Raw genomic sequence first — 22,507 nt, 5'->3', positions numbered from 1 at the left:
TTTCTGGTTGACCTTACCATTTTAGACATTTCTTAGACAGATTATCACCTAGCAAAATCTTAGGCTTAAGGAAAGTGTCACTTGATGATAAGTCATCTATTAATAGATTATTTTCCTTTGGATAATAATAAAAGTAGTCAAATCAAACTTTTGTTTTGAGAGTTTTACATTGTTTTAATTAGTTAAATTAATTCATTTAAATTAAATAACATGCCAAGAAATAAATACTTTCCCACTAATATTTCTGTTTTCTATAGGATTATTTATACATGTATATTTTTAAATAATAATTAGGGAAATTTGGATTTTTAAAGAATAGTATTTGATTTTGAACTCTGTAATTACAAGCCTCCTAGTGGATTATATTTTACAAATGGATCATTTTTTTCTTCTTTTTTTAAAATTTTTAATTTTTTATTAACATATAATGTATTTTTAGCCCCAGGAGTGCAGATCTGTGAATCGCCAGGTTTACACACTTCACAGCATTCACCATAGCACATACCCTCCCCAATGTCCATCGCCCAACCAGCCTCCTCTCCCTTCCTCTCTTCGGCAACCCTCGTTTGTTTGGTGAGATTAAGAGTCTCTTGTGGTTTGTCTCCCTCCCGTTCCCATCTTGTTTCATTTTTTCCCTCCCTACCCGCCAAACCCCAATGTTGCCTCTCAAATTCCTCAAATCTGGGAGATCATATGATAATTTTCTTTCTCTGATTGACTTATTTCACTCAGCATAACACCCTGTAGTCAACTGGATCATTTTTAATACCTTAGCACAGATTAGTTTTTTTACTTTTTCAGTGTTATAGTCTAAGTGTTACTAAAACTAGTATGTAAATTGACTTCTTTTTTTAGTAAAATGTATATTCTATCAGGCATTAAGAGAGTTAAATTTAGTACTGACATTTGATCTTTGGGATAAAAAGACTTAATTATAAAAGCCTTGTATGTAAAATTTATTATAAAAATTTAAAATATATTTATGGATGTCTGTTTTGTAAATACAAACCCACACATTCATAGATAATAAATCAACTCTTCTCACTGGTTCTGGGAGAGAATTAAGACCTAACAACGTAAGGCAAAGTTTAGAATCACCTGGAGGGCTTGGGAAGACCAAGAATGTTGGTCCCAACTCTGGACTTTCTGACTCAGAAAGTCTTAGGTGAGGCCTAAGAACTTCATTTTTAGCAAGTTCTCAAGCGATGCTGTTGCAGCTGCTGGTAAATAGCTGTACTTTGAGGACTACTGCTCTAAGTTATCTGTAGCATGCAATAAATTAACTTCTCCCCTTTGTATCTGGAATGCTACTAGCTATGTATCATCCTTGGTTAAATGAAAAGAGAGATCCAGATCATTTTTTGTATGGCTTCATTCTCTCACAGACTCTTGAGAAGAATAAGAGACAAAAAGTGGTCCCTTTTCAGCTGTTGATCTCACAGTGTTGCCAGCGTGGGACAGGAAAAGTGCTACTGATACATTAAAAAGAAATGGATTTTGTTATATTAGTAGTATGTATATGATGTCTCAAAAATGCTCTGAACCCTCACTCATGTAATGACCATATGCAAGAATTAGATCTTGAATAATTAAACCACATAATACGCCTGTGTATTGTGAAGCATATGTAGCATCCCCATTTTGTAGTATAGTAAACTTATTAGGAGAAAGTCATTAAAGGATTTAGGAATGTATCGCAGGTCCTTTGTTTTACTAATTCTGGTTCTTTACTGACTAAAGCTTATTGAAACAATAGAAAATGTGAATTTACTGACCTCTCCTGTCCTTTATTTAGGTAATCCTCTGTATGACAGCCTAGGTTCTTTGGGTGTGGGCACGTTATTAGGCATGGTCTCAGCATTCCTCATCTACACCAACACGGAAGCGCTCTTAGGGCGATCCATCCAGCCAGAACAAGTACAGCGGCTTACTGAACTCCTGGAGAACGACCCATCAGTAAGGTCAGCTTATTCCAGTGATGCTGCTAAGGTTTCCAAAACATACTAAGAAATAGAAATGCTTGGCTTTTAAAAACTTCCAGAAGGGTTTGTGTCTCCCTAGCTTTTAGATAGAACTTTTTAATCTATGACTTTTCAGACTTGTAACCTTAAAAGAAAATAAGTGAAAACATTTAGGAAGCTCCCTGTTTTCTTTTAAATTCTGTGTATCTTTAACTTTTAAAATAAGGAACAGTTAGATAATGTAGTGGGAACAGAAGTTTACAAGCGATTGTCTCCTTAATGTAGAACCACTGTCGTGGAACCTTTGTATTTACTCTTGCCTCGTATTTGTATTATAATTACAAATTGCTATATTAAATTTAGGAAGATTTTTACTCAACGGGGAAGTGATTATCAAATTGAATATAAGTTATACTCCTTTTGAAAATAGACGTTTTGTTTTAGCTCATTTTACAAGTTTTTCTTTACAATCTTTGTCTTTTAAATGATGTAAAAATGAAAAACTGAAGGAGGATCTGGCTGGCTTAGTCAGTAGAGCATGCAGCTCTCGATCTCAGAGTTGTAAGTTCCAGCCCCACCTTGGGGGGGTGGGAATGAAGAACTGAAGACCTAGGAGATAACAGAATCAGAGTTCTAATTAGTACTTTATAGGAAATTCAAGTTTCAGAGTGACATGGAGGGAATAAGCCTTTAAAATCCCAATTTTCTACTAGCTACATATGTGTTAAACTTTAAAAGAATGTATTTTTCTTCTGTGTTATAACCAGATTTTTTTTTTTTTTAAGATTGTTTATCTGAGAGAGAGAAAACACAAATTGGGGAGGGGCAGAGGGAAAGAATCTCAGGCAGACTCCCCTCCGAGCATAGAGCCCAGATACGGGGCTTGATCCCACAACCATGAGATCATGACTTGAACACCTAACAGACTTGAGCCACCCAGGCACCCCTTAAAACCAGAATCTTTAAGTCTTTGAAGAATGACCTGTATATCCAAATCAGTAAAACAAATGAGTAAAATAATACTAGATTTATATTCTAAGCCCTATATTTTTAATCTGGAAAAGTAGTTACCATGCTAGATTAGACTAGAAGTTGAGTATTCTTAGAATTAGTATTAGGCTTAGTACTTGATTAATCCATGTTAATATCCTTTTCCTTATAATATCTTTGATTTTGGTATCAAGGTAATACTGACATTAGAGAATGAGTTGGCTTTTTGTTTGTTTTTTTAAGATTTTATTTATTTATTTGACAGATCCCAAGTAGGCAGAGAGGCAGGCAGAAAGAGAGAGAGAGGAGGAAGCAGGTTCCCCGCTAAGCAGAGAGCCCGATGTGGGGCTCAATCCCAGGACCCTGGGATCATGACCTGAGCCGGAGGCAGAGGCTTAACCCACTGAGCCACCCAGGCACCCCTAGAGAATGAGTTGGGAAGTGTTCTCTCCTCTAATATTTTTTTTTTTTTTAGAAAAGTTTATGCAGAGTTGGTATTATTTCTTTTAAAGTTTGGTACTAGTCACCAGTGATGCCATCTGGGCATGGGCTGTTCTATGTGGGTAGTTTTTTGATTACTTATTCTACCTGTTTACTTGTTACAGGTCCGATCAGATTGTCTGTTTTCTTCTCAAGTCAGTTTCAGTAGTTAGTGTCTTTCTAGGAATTTGTGCATGAGTTCTAAATTGTCTGATTTTTGGCATACAACCATTCATAATTTTCCTTTGTAAGCTTTTTATTTCTTAGGGTTGGTAGTAATGTCTCCTCTTTCATTTTTTTTATTTTAAAGATTTTATTTATTTATTTATTTGACAGAGATCACAAGTAGGCAGAGAGGCAGGCAGAGAGAGAATGGGGAAGCAGGCTCCCCACTGAGCAGAGAGCCCGACACGGGGCTCGATCCCAGGTCCCCGAGATCATAACCTGAGCCGAAGGCAAAGGCTTAACCCACTGAGCCACACAGGCACCCCTTCTCTTTCATTTTTGACTCTAATAGTAATTCGGGTCTTCCTTTTTTTCTTAGCCAGTCTAGCTAAAGGCTTGTCAATTTTGTTGACCTTTCCAGAGAACCAGCTTTTAATTTTATTTTCTGTTGTTTTCTCCATTTCATTAATTTCTGCTCTAATCTACATTATTTCCTTTCTTCTGCTTGCTTTAGTTTTGTTTGCTCTGTTTTCCAGTGTCTTAAGATGATAGTTTTAAGTTTGTCATTTGAGGTCTATCTTTTAAATATAGGCTTTTAGGGGTACCTGGGTGGTTCAGTGGGTTAAGCCTCTGCCTTCAGCTCAGGTCATAGTCTGAGGGTCCTGGGATCGAGCCCTGCATCAGGCTCTCTGCTCAGCAGGGAGCCTGCTTCCAGCTCTCTCTCTGCCTGCCTCTCTGCCTACTTGTGATCGCTCTCTGTCAAATAAATAAATAAAATCTTAAAAAAAAATAGGCTTTTACAGTTATGAATTTCCCTCTGAACATTATTTTATACTGTCCAATAATGAAATTCGTAATATTTTGTTAGGATTGAGGTAAATAAGCTTTTTAAAAATGAAAAAATTATATAGCTTCTTGCCTATCTGGACAAGTTTTGTTTCATTGGGTATATATAACTTTGTAAGTATTAAATCATTCATACTTTAATCATTGATAAAGATGCTTTTTTATTTCTGTCTAAAGAATTTTAGACTCACTATTTACTGATTTGCTCAGGATCACTCAGAAATTAGGGTCAAATGTTTTGAGTATTTGAAGCTCATTTAGGCATGTTTTCCTATAGCTTTCTATATCCCCAGGATTCAGAGTATTTTGTTATTTTATATATACCATAAAGAAAAGATGTTAATAGTGGTTATCATAGAAAGAAAAGAATTTCTCAACAGTTTTCTAAGGAAGATTCATTACTGAGGGCTAGGGAAGAAGGGATGAAAAGTAGTTACAACACTAGGACATTTCTGGGAGGCATAGTATAATGGAGCATTGAGTTTGGGTGTCTGAAGATCTGGAGGTGAGTCCTTCCTCTGCTGTTAACTAGCTAAATTACCTTAGGCAAGTCACTTAGGCCCCTCTAGGACTATTTTATAATCTGTAAGGTAAATTTATCTACTTCCCTGAATTCCATTCATTAAATGCCTGCCATTTAATGCACTCATTCTAATAGAGTGCTTCACTATTGTATGAAGACTTCTAAAGAAGCTTTGAAGAAAAGGAATTATGAGACAAAATTACAACATTGTAGAAAAGCAATTTAGAGTTCATTTTTTTAATCCACAAACTATGCAATTCATGTAAATACAGGCCATAGAATAATATTTTTTAAGTTTGTGTCTTTGTATGGCATTACACACAAATAGCTAAATGGACATTTGGGAATTTATAGATGGCACTTAATGGTGAATACTCTGAAAGCCATCTTGGTCCATCACTGATGGAAAAAAATAAGAATTCTGTACTTTGTGCCATTAAAATGTATATGTGTGCATATATGAATTTGTATGCATTGTTATTCATTGCAGGGCAATTCATGACGTTAAAGCCACAGATCTGGGATTAGGGAAAGTAAGATTTAAGGCAGAAGTAGATTTTGATGGACGAGTTGTTACAAGATCGTATTTGGAAAAGCAAGATTTTGACCAAATGCTACAGGTAAGTTTATGTATTTATTGTTTTCTTGTCAAAGTTAGAAAAATTACTTTTTTTAAAAAAAAAAGATTTTATTTATTTATTTGACAGAGAGAGAGATGACAAGCAGGCAGAGAGGCAGGTGGAGAGAGAGGGGGAAGCAGGCTCCCCGCTGAGCAGAGAGCCTGATGCAGGGCTTGATCCCAGGATCCTGAGATCATGACCTGAGCTGAAGGCAGTGGCTTAATCCACTGAGCCACCCAGGCGCCCCAGAAAAATTACTTTTTAAGTAAATAAAATAAAACTTTTACAGGTCTTAAAGTTACTTCCGCTTTCAACTTCTTAGGGTTCCAAAATCTGACAGCCATTTTATTTGCTCTAGAGTGGGTCTGAGGAGACAGCAGCGGAGCAAAGTACTATTCAAGTGCTTGTCATGGGCTAGGCGTTTTACATGTGTTTTCTAGTATACTCTCAACAACTCTGTGAGGTAAAGAAATAATACTCAGTTTTATATGTAGGCAAATTAAGACACAGAAGGATTAAGTAACTTGTCTAAAATTGCAGAGCTGTAATATGGAGTCAGATGTGAATGTAGAGCTCTGTGATTCTACATCCCTTGCTTTTATATTAAGAATTAAATTTAAAAGAGAATTGAGAGGATAATATAATGAACAGTGAAAGTTCATTTTATATTACCACTTGCCTTTATCAAATCTTAACATTTTATTCTACTGTGTTTGCTTAGGATCTTCAAAAAAGAAATGAATTGTTATAAAAACAGGTGAAGACCTTGTTTTCTCCTTCTAGACCTATTCTTCTTCCTCCATCCCTAGAACTAAAAATTGTCTTGAATTTAGTAGTCATTTCCATTCAGTTTTTATACTTTTCAACAGATTTTTCTTAGCACTCTAAGTATATAGTAACATTTTGAATATTTCAAAATTGATATAAATGATATCATACCATCTGATTCTGATTTCCTCTATAGTTTGCTTAACAGCATGGTTTTGAGGGGCGCCTGGGTGGCTCAGTCTTTAAGCCTTTGCCTTTGGCTCAGGTCACGATCCCCAGGGTCCTGGGATTGAGCCCTGCGTCTGGCTCCCTGCTGGTCAGGAAGCCTCCTTCTCCCTCCCACTCCCCCGGCTTGTGTTCCCTCGCTCATTGTATCTCTCTGTGTCAAATAGCTAAATCTTAAAAAAAAAAAAACAAAAAAAACACAACTCAGCATGGTTTTGAAATTCCTTCATATTATTATATATGTATCCACACACGCACACACATACACACACACACACACAAGTCTAGTTCATTTTTTTTTTAGTTCATTTATTTTAATTGCTATGTGATATTCTGTGAATATAGTGCAGTTTATTTATCCAGTCTTCATTTGATGCATATTTATTTCCACAGTGGCATTCTCTTATGTTTTCTGTTCAGACGTGTAAGAATTTCTTTAGGATACTGTACAGCTGGATTTGAAATAGTTGGGCTAGACTTGGCGCATCTGGGCGGCTCATGTGGTTAAATGTCAGCTCTTGATTTTGGCTCCGGTCTTCATCTCATGTTGGGCTCCATGCTGGGTGTGCTTACTTAAAAACAGAACAAAACAAACTTACTTTCATCTTCCCTAGGTGGCAGATTGTGCTCCAAATTGTGTCAATTTAATTTCCACCATCAGTACATCAAAGTTTCTGTTGCTTCACATTCTTACTAGATGGTATTATATTGACAGTTTTAAATTTTTGTCATTATGATAGATATGAAACTGATGATTTATATGTAATTATAATTTCTGTCCCCCCCCCCAGTAGTAACAGTGAGGTTATTAAACATTTAAATTTATTGACCATTGGGATTTCCTATACTGCTTGTTTTTTTAGTTAATTTCTTATTCTGAAAAATTAATAAACATTTTATTTTTAATATGCTGGACACTGATCCTTCCTCGGTTGTAAAATGCAAATATCTTTTTTTTTTTTAAGATTTTATTTATTTATTTGACAGAGTGAGAAATCACAAGTAGGCAAAGAGGCAGGCAGAGAGAGAGGAGGAAGCAGGCTCCCTGCTGAGCAGAAAGCCCAATGCAGGGCTTGATCCCAGGACCCTGAGATCATGACCTGAGCCGAAGGCAGAGGCTTTAACCCACTGAGCCACCCACACGCCCCATGAAATGCAAATATCTTTTACTGTGTGATTAACCATTTCACTTTGTTATTGGACAGAAGGTTTAGTGTGTTTTTTAAAATTTACAGTCTTTTTCTTTAGGCTTTTAATTATCTTGCTTGAGAAATACTTCCTTATTCCAGTATCATAAAAATATTCTTTTTTCTTCTAAATGTTTTGTGGTTTGTTTTCTACCCTTAGTTTTCGAATTCGCTTAGAATTATTTTTTTGTTTAATGATCTGAGATAGAGGTTTAATCTTTTTTTCCTATAGAAAAAGAATTGCCCTTGCACTGTTTATTGAAGAATAGTCTGTTATTTTCCCACTAATTTTGTAATGCTATCTTTGTGAAGTATTATACTTAATTTTTTGTTGAATTAAATTTTTTTGGAAGTAGGTGGTTCATCACCTTCAGCGTGAAAGTTTTGCTAAATTTAATGGTGTTTGTTACAATTTTTTAAAGAACTCATCGGTATACTAATACGATTTTTTAAAAAGTTATTTTGTTTTCCTGTTGTTTTCTTTATAGGAAATTCAAGAAGTGAAAACTCCTGAAGAACTAGAGACCTTTATGCTTAAACATGGAGAAAACATTATTGATACTTTAGGAGCTGAAGTAGATAGACTTGAGAAAGAACTAAAAGTAAGATGTACTCATAATAATCATAATGCTGACCCTTAAGTACTTACTCTGTGTCAGAACACTGTGCTGATTGTATCATATGTGTACTTCTCTCAGTAACCTCATGGTTTGTGGTTGTGAACAAGAAAAATCACTGGGTTCAAGGAAGTTGGGTAATTTACTCAAGGAAGTAGGGAATTGGGCATTTATTGGTCAGTTCCAGATTCTGTACTTTCAACCACTATTCAATAGTGCCTGCTTAGTTTCTAAAGTAGCTAAAGGTTTTGTGTTTGTTCTGAAATAAAAAGCATTTTGAAAGTTTCTAGAGAAATGGAAACTAGATTCTCTTCAAAAGTTTGAAAAAATAGAATGTGACCTTGAATATCCACAATCTTCCTTTTACTCCATCTGTCATTATTTTATTTTATTTTTTTTGCTTCTGTTCAGTTGGAGATCATTACAACCTATTGGTTTTTTACTGAAATATTACCTGATAAGACTATCTTTAAAACTCTCAGTATTCTCAAATTGTCATTTATTGACTCTTGAGTTCAAGTTATTGGAAAAAATAAAACTTATAAATGATCTTGAACATACATAGCTTATTGAAGGCAGTGCATTTTCTTCAGCTGCTGTTGACCGTTCTTCAGGTTTGTTAAACACTGAAGGCAAATAACAAAAATTGAAGGGCAGCATTTCTGTCACTACTTACTATTTTTTCTTTTAGACTCTAGTTACCAGAGTAATAGATGCACTTCAAATAATATGATCGTGTTTATGTTAATATAATAGTTTACAACATGATTTTCAAGTTTGTAGATGAGCAGTTCTCAAATATTTTCATCTTTAAGATTCTTTATATTCTTAAAAATTATTCAGGACCCAGAGAGCTTTTATTGATTTGAATTAATATTTATTGATATTTATTAAATCATAAATTAAAATTGAGAGCTCTAAAAATATTCATTTAAAAAACCATAATAAACTGGGGCGCCTTGGTGACTCAGTGGGTTAAAGCCTCTGCCTTTAGCTCAGGTCATAATCCCATTGTTTTGGTTGAAGAATAAGAAGAAAAGGGAAAAGGGAAGAATCTTAAAAAGTATTCTTAATGTGTTTTCAGATAATTGTGATACTCTTTTTGGATATGATACCAATACCTGACAACTCTTAGCCTCTTGAAGCTTAGTTGCAATGTGGAATCCTCAACTGTATCAGAGAAGTTTCACCTACTGTTTGTGAAGTTAGGGGGCACAGTCCACAAGATTACCCTAATTTCTGACACCAGTTACAAATTTCAAGGGGTTCCTCATGTCACCCTCAGGTTTGATAACTCATGAAAAGGACACAAAACTTACTGAATGCTTTTATTTATTTATTTATTTTTTAAGATTATTTATTTGAGAGAAGGAGAGAGAGCATGGCCAGGAGAGGGAGAGAGAATCCCAAGCAGACTCTACACTGAGTGGGGAGCCCAACTCAAGGCTTGATCTCAGCACGCTCAGGTCATGACCTGAACTGAAATAAGAATTGAGTGCTTAACTGACTGCACTGCCCAGACACCCCCACTGAATACCTTTAGACTCATGGTTATGATTTATTACAGTGAAAGGGCACAGATTAAAACTAGCCAAGGGAAGAGATACATAAGACAGTGTTCTAAACACAGAGTTTCAGTTGTCCTCTCCCCATGGAGTCATGGACAGTGTTATTTTCTGACAATGATGTGTGACAGTTTGCACAGAGTATTGTCAACCAGGGAAGCTTAACTGAGCCTTGGTGTCCAGAGATTTTACTGGGGCTCCTTTGTTGACTGCTTGGCTGGTCAACCTTTCATCTCTGGCCACTCCAAGGAAAAGCCCGTATTTTTTGTCTCCAGTCCCTTGTGGATATAGAACATATACTGTGTGGCCAAAGATAAAGACAAAATTAATCAGGGCATTCCAAGGGCCTAGAGATCACCTCCCATAGCCAAGGGCCAAAGCCAGATGTCTCTCTAGGTATGATTAATTATCTGCTATACACTATTACTTTAAAATCTATTAGTCTGTCTTTGTACTTTGAATCTTTTAACCCATGCATGATTCTGGAATGTTATGAATTGGCCAGTTAGAAATACTGATTCACTGAATTTGTACATATCTTTCAAATGGTGATACATTTCTAAGTATTGGGAAGCTGTTGGGGTCGTAGTGGTAAGATAGAAGTTTTTCAATATTCTGATTTTCATTAGAAACCTTCATTTTATCATTAGCAACAAATATTATTGTTTTCCTTAAAGTAACAAATTTATTTTGTTCACTTTTAAAGAAGATCTCTGCCAAATACCCAAATTTGAATAATCATAGTTTGTTAGTTTTTCTTTCAAGTAAAACTGGGTTTTAGATAAGCTCACCTTTTTTTTTTTTTAAAGTAGGCTCCATGTTCAGTGTGGGGCTTGAACTCTTAAACCCTGAAATCAGGAGTTACATACTCCACCAACTGAATCACCCAGGAGCCCCTAAATGGTGTTTAGATTAAAAAGCATCTCCCTCAACCCATAATTCAAGTAATCACAGAGGCGCTTTTCCTTGTGAGACTTCAGAAGCAGAGGGGCTTTCGAAACACTTTCCATTTTGTCATGGAATATCTTATTTATTTTTTAAAGATTATATTTATTTGTTTGAGAACAAGAGTGCATGAGCAAGTGCAAGTGTGGGGTGGAGCAGAAGGGGAGGGAGAGGGAAAGAATCTCAAGCCGACTGTGCTGAATGCAGGGCCCACCAAAGGCGGATCCCCCAGCCCCAGAGTCACCCCCTGAGCCTCACCACCCAAGTTGAAACCAAGTCGGTGGCTCAACCAACTGGGCCATCCAGGCGATGCTTCACAGACCATTTTAAAAAGTATTCTCAAGGGTTGAGGTTTAGTAAACCAATGTTTTTACTACTTTATGAAGGGTATTTACTTTTTCATTAAGGACATTTTGGTTTTTTATTTTTTTTTTTAAAGATTTTATTTATTTATTTGTCAGAAAGAGAGAGAGAGAGAAAGCACACAAGCAGGCAGAGAGGCAGGCAGAGGCGGAGAGAGAGGCAGGCTCCCCGCGGAGCAAGGAGCCCGATGTGGGACTCGAGCCCAGGACCCTGGGATCATGACCCGAGCCGAAGGCAGCGGCTTAACCCACTGAGCCACCCAGGCGCCCCACATTTTGTTTTTTAGATATTATTTATTTTAGAGAGAAAGAGAATGTGAGTGAGGGGAGGGGCAGAGGGAGAGAGAGAGAAGGAATCCCAAGCGGACTCTGTGCTGAGTGCGGAGTCCGACTGGGAGCTCAGACCCAAGACCCTGAGATCATGACCTGAGCCAAAATCAAGAGTCAGATGCTTAACCAACTGAGCCACCCAGGCACCCTGATCATGAAGGGCATTCTAAAGTGAAACTGGCTTTTTTTTTTTTTTTTTTTTTTTAAATTACATGTCTGACAATAAAGAAGCCCAGTGACTGTCTGGTTTGGTGCCAGTTGCCTTAAATTGTGCAAAGATGCCATCAGATTTATCTGCCATTGCTTTGATATGTCATCAGAGGAAATACCAGCATAGTTTATTATTTATTTGAAGGAGAATGAGTGAGAGAGAGCATGAGAGAGGAGAAGGTCAGAGGGAGAAGCAGGCTCCTCAGGGAGCTGGGAGCCCGATGTGGGACTTGATCCTGGAAGTCCGGGATCATGACCTGAGCCGAAGGCAGTTGCTCAACCAACTGAGCCACCCAGGCGCCCAATACCAGCATAGTAAAGGCAAATAACATCAGTGGTTATTATGAAAATAGTTTTGACCTTGAAGCCCCCTTGACAAAGTTTCAGGGGCTCCTTGGTGGCTCAGTTGGTTAAGCAACCAACTCTTGATTTCTGCTCAGGGTGGTAAGATTGAGCTCTGTGTCCCAGTCAGCATCCAGGCTCTGCACTCAGCGTGGAGTCTGCCTGAGATTCCTTCTCCCTCTTCCTCTGCCCTTCCCCCTGCTCGTGCACATTCTCAAGTGTGTGCACACGCTGTCAATAAAACAAACAAACAGATATCTTTAAAAGAAAGAAAAGGGGACGCCTGGGTGGCTCAGTTGGTTAAGCAGCTGCCTTCGGCTCAGGTCATGATCCCAGCGTCCTGGGATCGAGTCCCATATCGGGCTCCTTGCTCCGCAGGGAGCCTGCTTCTCCGTCTGACTCTGCCTTCCACTCTGTCTGCCTGTGCTCGCTCTCGCTCGCTCTCTCTGACAAATAAATAAAATCTTTAAAAAAAAAAAAAAAAAAATTTAAAAAAAAAAAAAAAAAAGAAAGAAAGAAAAGGTTTCAGGATCTTTGGGCCACACTTTGAAAAATCACTTTTCTAAACATAATGCCAGGTGACTATTTTTGTGCAGGGTGACATGAGAGTAAATAATCTTTGCTTTTCCCATTCTGTTTGTTTTTATTTCCCTGACATGGATAAAATAATGGACTTTTAGACTAAATCTTTATTTTATCTTTAATAGGAACAATAAGTCAGAAACCAGGTTTGAGTTAACAAATTGGTCATTCTTATATTTACTTTTATCACAATCAGGTAAATTTATTATTTTTGTCTAGCTAACTGTGTGCTTTAATTAGAAGCTATTAAATCTTTAAGAGACTAAACTAATCCATACATGTTTTTGAAATATAAGTCTCTCAAACCAGGAAACAAAGTTAACTTATACCTTTAAGTTGAAAACCTCTCTGACTAAGGTAATAAGGTGTAATTTATCTTTTTTAAAAAAGATATTATTTGGGGCGCCTGCATGGCTCAGTGGGTTAAAGCCTCTGCTGTAAGCTCAGGCCATGATCTCAGGGTCCTGGGATCGAGCCCCGCATTGGGCTCTCTGCTCGGTGGGGAGCCTGTTTCCCTCTCTCTGCCTGCCTGCCTCTCTGCTTACTTGTGATCTCTGTCCGTCGAAAAAATAAATAAATAAAAATAAAAAGATATTATTTATTTATTTGTCAGAGAGAGAGAGAGAGCATGAGCAGAGGGGAGAGGGATAGAGGGAAAAGCAGGCTCTCCACTGAGCAGGGAGCCTGGTGTGGGACTCCATCCCAGGACCTTGGGATCATGACCTGAGCTGAAGGCACATGCTTAACCAACTAAGCCACCCAGGTCTCCCTAATTTATCTTAAAAGAAAGTTCTTCATAGTTGAGGCACCAAACCAACAGAGTGCATGAATTTAATTCTTGTTTCTTGTTAGGAAAAATAGCTGATTTTCTTTTGAAAACTAAAACTTTGGCATATTTCTTTCTTTTTCGTATCTAAGCTTGGTTGCCTTCTAGGTTTAAATTTAATAATTATTCAGTTATTTTGGAAGATCAGCCTCAGTGATAAAATTTAGCAGTATGGCCATCTCTTTTGAGTAATGCCATCGATCTCATTATTAGAATGGATGGTATTTTTGGCATAAAATCTATAGCATGAAAAATAATAGAAGCTAATTTATAAAGTCCCATATTATAAATATGAAATATATTTTGTTTTTATTTTGAAGTTCTTTGAACTGCTAATTTAAATGTTTTTTTGTTCTACCTCTATGTCATTCTGTGGCTAGACTCTTCTCCTGTCCCTCCATGAAGTTTTTTTGTGTTTGGGAGGCAACAGTTCTGTTGGGAATTAATTTAGTGGGAAGATGCCATAGTATTTGCAAATTCCTAATAAGTAGTATTCCAGTTAAATGTTCTGCTCTTTAGTCCATCTTTTGCTTCTTGAATTGCATGCTCTTATAGCATTTTCTTGAGTCTGCAGCATTGCAAAATAAGTTATACAATATGGTTTTCATCTCTCCATAGCGAGTTTTGAAATAAATTTGTGGTATGCAAAATGTTCAAGTTGGATACTGGCTAGGACATAATAAATCAATAAATATTTGTTGAGGGATGCCTGAGTAGCACAGTCTGTTGGGCATCTGACTTTTGGTGGCTCAGATCATGATCTCGGGGTCGTGGGATCGAGCCTCACATCAGGCTTTGATGTGAGACGGAGAGATTCTCTCTCCTTTCCTTTGCTCCTCCTGCTCGTGCTCTCTCTCTCCTAAATAAATAAATCTTTTAAAAAAGTTAAGTATTGAAAAAAATGAATGAAAATTGTAAGTTGAACATCACTTATTGATTTTCATTTCTATTTAACAAAGTTTATTGTTTCTGCTATGCACATGATCTCTTATTAGTCACTAAATATTAAAATTTAAGGATATTCTATTTTTTTTCATTCATTCAGCAAATATATTGTGTGTTTCTTCTTTGTATTTGGCACATTAAATTTTAGGAATTTGATAGTTTTTTCTCTAAAAACTTGATTTTAAAACAGACTATATCAGCTTTTTACTTTTTCTTGAGATTAAATTTTTATTGGTACACATTTGTTACATAGTGTTTTTTTAGATAGAATATTTTCAAATTTTTCATTAATAGCCAAACTTTTTCAAGTCATATTAGGATGGTTAGGGAGGACTGGGAAGGGAAAATAAAATTGAGTTTCATTTCTCTTTGAGGAAAAGGAAATCTTTTTTGTTCTTTAATGAGTTTAGGGAATTCTAAATAGAGCAAATAGTTTAAGGTAAAGAGAGCATTGAGAACAAAAGGGTACACCTGTGTCTGGGGGGGCCCTGGCCATTCTTGCATTAAGATCCAAGAGGAAAGAACCCTCAAGTATAGTTGAACAAAACTAGTTATAAGAAAAATCTCAGTGCACACTCAGTAGAATGCTCTAACTGGAGCTCAATTCCAGTATTACATCAGATTTTTGTCTTTATACTCAAATTCCTTTAATACAGGGAATATGCAAATGTTCCTAGGATATTATTTTTTTTTAAGTTAGGAATTATTAATCCTGATTGACTATCAGAATCCCTTAGAAGAGTTTTTCCTCCCATGTTGATTTATCTATCCATTTATTTAATATTTATTTAAGTAATCTCTCCATCTAATGTGGGGCTCGAATTCATGACCCCCAGATCAAGAGTCACACGCTCTCCCAACTGAGCCAGTCTCACCATCCTCAATCCTTTGGCTCAGAGATAACCATGTTAATATTTTTTATATTTTGTACCATATTTCTATATGAAAGTCTTAAGCTCCTCATGATTTAAACATTATTTATTTCCTCTTTGATAGATGTAAGGTATATAATTAGTTTTATACATTCTCTCTGCTCTCCCTTTTCACAATGTCATTCTGTTCCATCTTACTACATTTTTAAATTTGAGTTAGGTGTCCTTCCTTTTTGTACTCGTAAAATCCCAAGACCTTTACCTTGTTTTTCATTTTTTCTGCCTTGCTCTTCAAGTAGCAGTCTGTTAAAATTGCCTGCTCACCTACCTGCATTTCCTCACCAGACAAGAGTTCATCGAAGACAAGTACCATTTGTTTCCTCTTCATTGCTACATACTTCAGTGCCTGGCACAGAGTAGGCCCATAATAAAGATATTTTCTGTTGTTAGTGAAATGAAGTCCTTAAGCTAGCATTTAAGATTTTTCACAAGTTGGTTTCTGTGTGCCTTTCCTGCCTCCTTACTGATCCTACCCACCCTGCAACTTCTTTTTTTTTTTTTTTTTTGAAGATTTTATTTATTTATTTGACAGACAGAGATCACAAGTAGGCAGAGAAGCAGGCAGAGAGAGGAGGGGAGGCAGGCTCCCTGCTGAGCAGAGAGCCCGACGAAGGGCTCGGTCCCAGGACCCTGGGATCATGACCTGAGCCAAAGGCAGAGGCTTTAACCCACTGAGCCACCCAGACACCCTCACTGCAACTTCTGTGGCTAACTGTACCATGCTGCCAGTGCATGCTTCTTGGGCTCCCTGACTTTGCTGTCTGGTCCTCTTCATCATCTCTCTGGAAAAGTCACTACTTTCAAGTCTTGTTTAGATATTACATCCTTAGTGAAGTCTTGCTGGACCTCACAAGTTAAAGTAATAGACCTGACATTTTTGTTCCCAGAGTTAGCATCATTGTAATGCTTAGGAGCTTGGAGTCTGGAATCTATCCTGGCTTCGTCAATCACTTCCAGCTCCTTAAGTTTGGGCAGGATATTTAATTTCTTCAGACTTCTGTTTTCCCCCATGGAAAATGGAAACGATTGAGTTAGTAGAGGGCTTTAAAACACACACATGCATGTGAAGCCCCTTCCTTAGCACAGTACTTGGCCAAACAAAAGTAACTGCCCCTCAGTGTTAACTGTCATTATTGTTAATGTTAATGCGCTGGCTCGTAGATGGTTATTGATATACTTGGCTTGCTGGCTAAACTGAGTCTCTCAAGGTCAGGAACAGGCTTATTTAATGATCATAGTTCCACTTTCTAGCACAGTGTGTGGCCCTAAACTATATGGCTCATTGCTAACATATATAGAATAAGTGAATATTTTATTTTCTTTCAGATTATTTCTTCTGATTATTATTATTATTATTGTCTTCCAGTGATTTTTCTTTTTACCCCAAATGAGTATATTGTGGAAGTTTTGCAGTGTTTGGCACATAGGAGATTTTTAATCCATTCTTGTATTAATGAACATATGAACAAACTCAGGGAGGTAGGGCTCTTTACCATATTGTTTATAGTGTGTAATATTCCTCTGTTGATTTTTATCTTGCTAACATACTACCATGAAATTGTTTGACCATATGGTTTCAGTGGCTTTAGTGATCTAAAGGAATAAAAGGAAGCAAAATTCTCTTATGTTATGAATAATGTGGTGGTGATTTTTTCCTTCCAGAAACGAAATCCTGAAGTGCGACATGTGGATTTGGAGATATTATAGATTTGATGGAATGAATCGCCTTGGAAGGAAGCCTTGGAAACAAGTTTGGCGAGCCTGCTCTCCCACATCGAAGGAGTCCATGCTACTCAGAAGCTGTTTTATTAAGATGGAGGAAATACTTAATGTGAAGGGCAGTTCAGCCGTCTACAGAACTAATACTACTTCATATTTCTGAGAGACATATTACAAGTTGAATCAATTTGGAAACCTTGTTTTTATGTTTCAGTAGAGAACATTTTAGTTGTCTAAATTGTTCATAATTTTTCATTTTACCCCATCAGGGTGTATTGTACCTTGCAATCATGTTTCCTTTCTTCACATTGGTAAGAATAAACAACATCCATAGGATTATAATTTTTAATTTTATGACCACTGAAGATTTCACTCCATCAAAACCCATCAGTCTTGAACATCCTGGCTAAATCTTGGTTTTTAAACAGTCACGCTGTGTTTTTTTTTTTTCTTACAGAATGTGGGAATTATTTCTACATAATTCTGCCCTGAGCACTAAGAGGAACACTTTCCTAACCGAGTTATCCACAAATGTTCATTCCAGAAATGGCTTAGTTACTGAATTGAGGGAAGACATGTCAGTCCACTCTTAGGCTATAGTAGTTGCCATTTTGTAAAATTTCTATGTCTCCTTAACTTTTTTTCTTTCTTTAGTTTAATTTTTCCAGTGTAGGAGATCCAAAATAACCCTAGATGTTTCCATAGGCCAGTTTGATGGCTGTTTTTGTTTGTTTGTTTTCATGTTTTTCACTGGCTTTGGTGCCATAATGTGTATTTACTAGGAGGTAATGCATTTATAAGCATTTTAACATTCTGTAAAATGGACTAGAAATATTTATAATTTTGCAGACAGGACAGCATTTTATTTTTAATTTATTTAAAAAGGCACTACTCATGTAAATCTGAACCGTGGGGTATTTCTTGCTTTAAGAGAAAGAGAAGTAAATCTCTTCTTATGCAGAAACTTGTGGCCATGATTTTGTATAATGTCATAGTCAATAGTGTGTCTGTAATATGAGTTTTTTGCAGTTACAAATGGGCATTTAACATAATATGTGGCTAAAACATTATGTAATTAAGTAGCTTTCTAGTGATCATCAGGTATCATGGTGAAAAAGCATACAATTCAGTAATGGAAATTTAGTGCAAAACTATAGCTGTGTCTCCATTCATCAGAATTACTTGGGGCACCTTGGTGGCTCAGTGGGTTAAGCCTTTGCCTTCAGCTCACGTCATGATCCAGGGTCCTGGGATCAAGCCCCACATCGGGCTCTCTGCTCAGCAGGGAGCCTGCTTCCCTCCCCCAACCCCCGCTGCCTACTTGTGATCTCTCTGTCAAATAAACAAATAAAATCTTAAAAAAAAAGAAAAAAAAAAAGAAAAACAACAACAAAAAACACCCAACTCATACGCACTTTAAATTGTTCAGGTAGCAGAGAGAATTGTCCAGGCAAGACTGATGGCTGGGTGATTTCTTTTGCTGGATAAGTGAGTGTTTGACCTAAGGACCTAACTGTATGAGGTCAGTGTCTAAAAACTTACTTAGATTGAGGTTTATGAATCACAGCAAATTGTAATCCTGGAAACAAAAAATAAACATTTGGTTAAAGGGGTTGTAATGGTAGTTTTTTGATCCAGGAATGTCATTTATTGGAAAATTATGAAAATTTACATAAGTGTACTTTTTTTTTTTACCATTACAGAGCATTTTGCATGTACATTTTAAGTGAAATAACATTCCAGTTTTATTTTTGAAGATACAAAATTATTATATACATACATATACACATGTAACACACACAGTTTGGTTCTCTTACGGTTTCAAATTCTTTACCCTTTCTTTTTTTTTTAAACTGTTTTTGACCCATTATACTTTACTCCGTACTTCTAATGTCTAGTTCCCACTTGTCATTTGTCCCATGTCACTGTCATATGGGAAGGTACCAAATTACATGCAATTTCCTCCCAGTAAAATTACTCTGAAAAACTTCACATAGCTACATGAGAATAATTAACTCATTTAGAAAAAAATGTTACAGTTGATGTGCACAAGTTATTCTAAATGGTAGATTTTTTAAGAAGGATTCCCTAAGAAACCAATTCCTGATATTTCATTGAGTTTTCTAATCTGATTTTTATTGAAGTCATGCCAGTTCTTAAATAATAATAGAAGGCTTATGTTTGTCTTTTCTTTCCATTTTTGTTCTGTACTAATATTGTAAAGTTTAACACAATTTGACATAAAGACGTATGGCATAATCTAAGAATTTGAGTATTTCTGTGAAAATGTATGCTATCACTGCTCTGTTGTATTTTTTTTTTTCTCCTTTTAAATTAGAGTCCAGTTTGAATTTTAAAACCAGAGAATTGGGGCCTCTTTTTTTTTTTTCAAAATAAGAGAATATCTGTTCAGGTTTCTTGGTTTTGTGTTTTTCTAAATTAATGATTCTATTTTAAGTCTTGACCTGATGATGCATTCATAGCATTTGAACATGTAAGCGTATAAATCTTGATCTTTTCAAAGGAAATAGCTTCCGTGATAAAGTAATTGTGAAAGTAGTGTTGGAGAGTGAGAAGAGCAGTCAGAGCCCTTGACTCCTACTTGCTGACCTCAGGAACTCAAAGGTGAACACATACGCTGTTTTTAGTCCCAGCTGAGAATGGACCTCCAATCAGCTGTAAGTAGTAGGCCCCAAACTGGGTAAGGTGGCACATTTTTAAGATGACGGCAGTTAGGAGAATGAGGGATGGAGACCTATTTTTAAGTTGACCATCTTGGTGGCCAGTAATATCCAATTTCAATGAGCGAGATTCCTGAACGTGTACTAAAGAAACTGAGATAGGATTAGACTGGAAATTTTTCAGATTTTCTTCAAAAACAAAGTTAATCTCTGCATACATACATCCTACCCACACACCAAATAACCCTGAATAACAAAATGGCATAAGACTTGAATTTTGGGCATATGATTTTAGTGTTACCTTAATTGTCCCATAATTTGGAGGATGCTTTTTGCTAAAATTACACCATCTAAAGGAAATGACTTAAGTTTTAAATTTGATAACTTTTTGAGGTAGAATGCTAGAAACTACAGAAAATTGCACAGGCATTTAGAATTTATACTATCTTAGATTGCATTTGTCAAGCTTTGGCATTTCTTTTAAATGTGATGACCCCCAATTTGCCAAACTGTCAGAAGTCAGTGAAGCAAAGAATTGAAGGTAAAATGTTGATTCAAAGTTTGTCTCCCCTAAATCCCTCATCCCTGTGCCTGAAATGGAAATTTGGAAGGCATTTATGTAGAAGATTGGTCTGGCAGCCTTTATATTTGCATTAAGTTTAGTAGCATTTCTAGACTTTGGTTTTATGGAAGAGAAAATTTTTATTTTTATTATACTGTATTTCATCTCTCTGATTTTGCTGGCAGATTAAGACGGCCCTAGCCCCTCAGGATGCTTTTTCCCTAATAAATGTCAGATGTAAGTAAGAGCAGTTCACTTCTTAGTTTGGGTTTGTTCTTTTTTCTTTCCTGATAAATGTCTCATCAACTTAAATCCTCCTTTACCTCATGTACTAGTAAGAACTAAACTGTAAACTAAATTGATACATTTTACCTTTAAAATGCCTGTAATTTTGAGCAGAATTTATTATTCATTGAGTATCCTTGTTTGTAAGTTTCCTGGTTTTACAATACCAAAATATAACAACTCAATCATTTTATAACCAGTTTCAGGATAAAGAGAACCGTTAACAACATACCATTAGGAAGAGAACTGTTACTAACATACCATTAGCATATCATATGTTTGGTAAAAGCACAAACTCCAAATGTTATATCCCTTATTGGTATATTTTATTGCATTTTGACGAAACTAGATTATTTAAACATGTTAATTAGGTTATTTCTTCTGAGATGTGTCTATGTAGCATATTTAGAGGGAAAAAAAAAAAACCAACACAACACTAAAAGCTGCAACCTAGAACCAACCTGCTCTGGGGCCCATGATGAATTCTCTACTAATCCTAATATAGGAATTCTAACTGTACTTTCCTTTTTATAAGAAGCTAAACCAAAGTAATTACTGAAAGTAATTTGGTATTTTGAGAGCACATAGTTCCCTCCCCTAAATCAAAATTTATTGAAAATTGAAGCACAGGGGTGCCTGGGTGGTTCAGTTGGTTAAGCGTTTGTCTTTAGCTCCGGTCACAATTTCAGGGTCCTGGGATTGAGCCTAGCATCATGCTTCCTGCTCAGTGGGGAGTCTGCTTCTCCCTTTTCTTCTGGTGCTCCTCCTCTTACTCACTCTCTGCGTCAAATAAATAAATAAAATCTTAAAAAAAAAATTAGAACAGAAGCACAGTTGTTTAAAATTTGCATAGCAAAATACAGAATTCTGTCTGTATCTTTATGGGCTTGTAGAGGCTTTAAAACAGACTTAAAACATAGCTATTATGATAGCTATCAACAGGATAATTTGAGGTTTTTTTTTTTAAGATTTTATTTATTTATTTGACAGAGAGAAATCACAAGTAGATGGAGAGGCAGGCAGAGAGAGAGAGGGAAGCAGGCTCCCTGCTGAGCAGAGAGCCCGATGCGGGACTCGATCCCAGGACCCTGAGATCATGACCTGAGCCGAAGGCAGCGGCCTAACCCACTGAGCCACCCAGGCGTCCAGATAATTTGAGTTTTTTATGTCAGGTACCCTTTTACATATATTAACCCATTTAATCCTTACAAAGAGCCAGTGGAATAGAGATGATTTACTTTTTTTACCTTTTTTAGAGATGATTGAATGCAGATGAGGGAACTGAGATACAGGAGATCTATGAAACCTGAGGATATGCGGCTGATAAAGGGCAGAGTCCAAATTTGGATGCAAATAAATTTGGCTCTTCCAAGTCACTCTGCTGAGCACAAGAGCCCAAGAAGAGTAGCACTCAATAGAAAGTGGAAGCAAAATAATCATTTTATTGTGAAATAAGCCAGTGAGTTAATATTCAGTAGTCAGAATACCAAGCCATGTCTAATTTAGACTTCTTGAAATGGAGCTGGTGAGGTGGGCTTGGGTGGGACATTGACGCTTTACAGAAGCTGAGGAATTGGCTGTCACTTCGAAGTTTTATTTTCAAGTATTACTTAGAGACCACCTTAGAGACCTATGCAGAAGGCACTACTTGCTTAGTTCAACTGTCAGTCATTGATTTGAACCATGCAGGAAAAATATTTAGGGAAAGGTGTGGAGGTTTGCATTAGTCAAAAAATTATAGAATGCCCTAAAGTTTATTTGAATAGATGAAACTTAATGTGATCTAAAATTAAACATTATGTGTTCAAACAGATACATCAGGAACATTCTCTGTTCTGT

At 36.5% G+C, this 22,507-nt stretch overlaps 1 protein-coding gene across 2 annotated transcripts in view; it reads left to right on the top strand.

Moving 5' to 3' along the window:
* The window catches only part of SLC30A9 (solute carrier family 30 member 9), an 86,689-nt gene extending 66,051 nt beyond the window's left edge, over window positions 1–20,638 (top strand). Inside the window, exons 15-18 of one of the 2 annotated variants that reach the window (XM_082728776.1) lie at window positions 1,796–1,961; window positions 5,456–5,585; window positions 8,254–8,367; window positions 17,084–20,638. In XM_082728776.1, the coding sequence (XP_082584902.1) occupies window positions 1,796–1,961; window positions 5,456–5,585; window positions 8,254–8,367; window positions 17,084–17,128 (455 nt within the window). In that variant the 3' untranslated portion in view covers window positions 17,129–20,638. The remainder of the gene's footprint in view (window positions 1–1,795; window positions 1,962–5,455; window positions 5,586–8,253; window positions 8,368–17,083) is intronic. The other variant, XM_082728777.1, reaches the window with a different exon arrangement.
* Window positions 20,639–22,507: the final 1,869 nt, after the last annotated feature.

This window comes from Mustela nivalis (genome assembly GCF_964662115.1).
Source record: "Mustela nivalis genome assembly, chromosome: 4".
Taxonomy (NCBI): Eukaryota; Metazoa; Chordata; class Mammalia; order Carnivora; family Mustelidae; genus Mustela; species Mustela nivalis.
The sequence above is the reverse complement of the archived record's forward strand: the minus strand, read 5'-3'. Positions and strand labels throughout refer to the sequence as shown.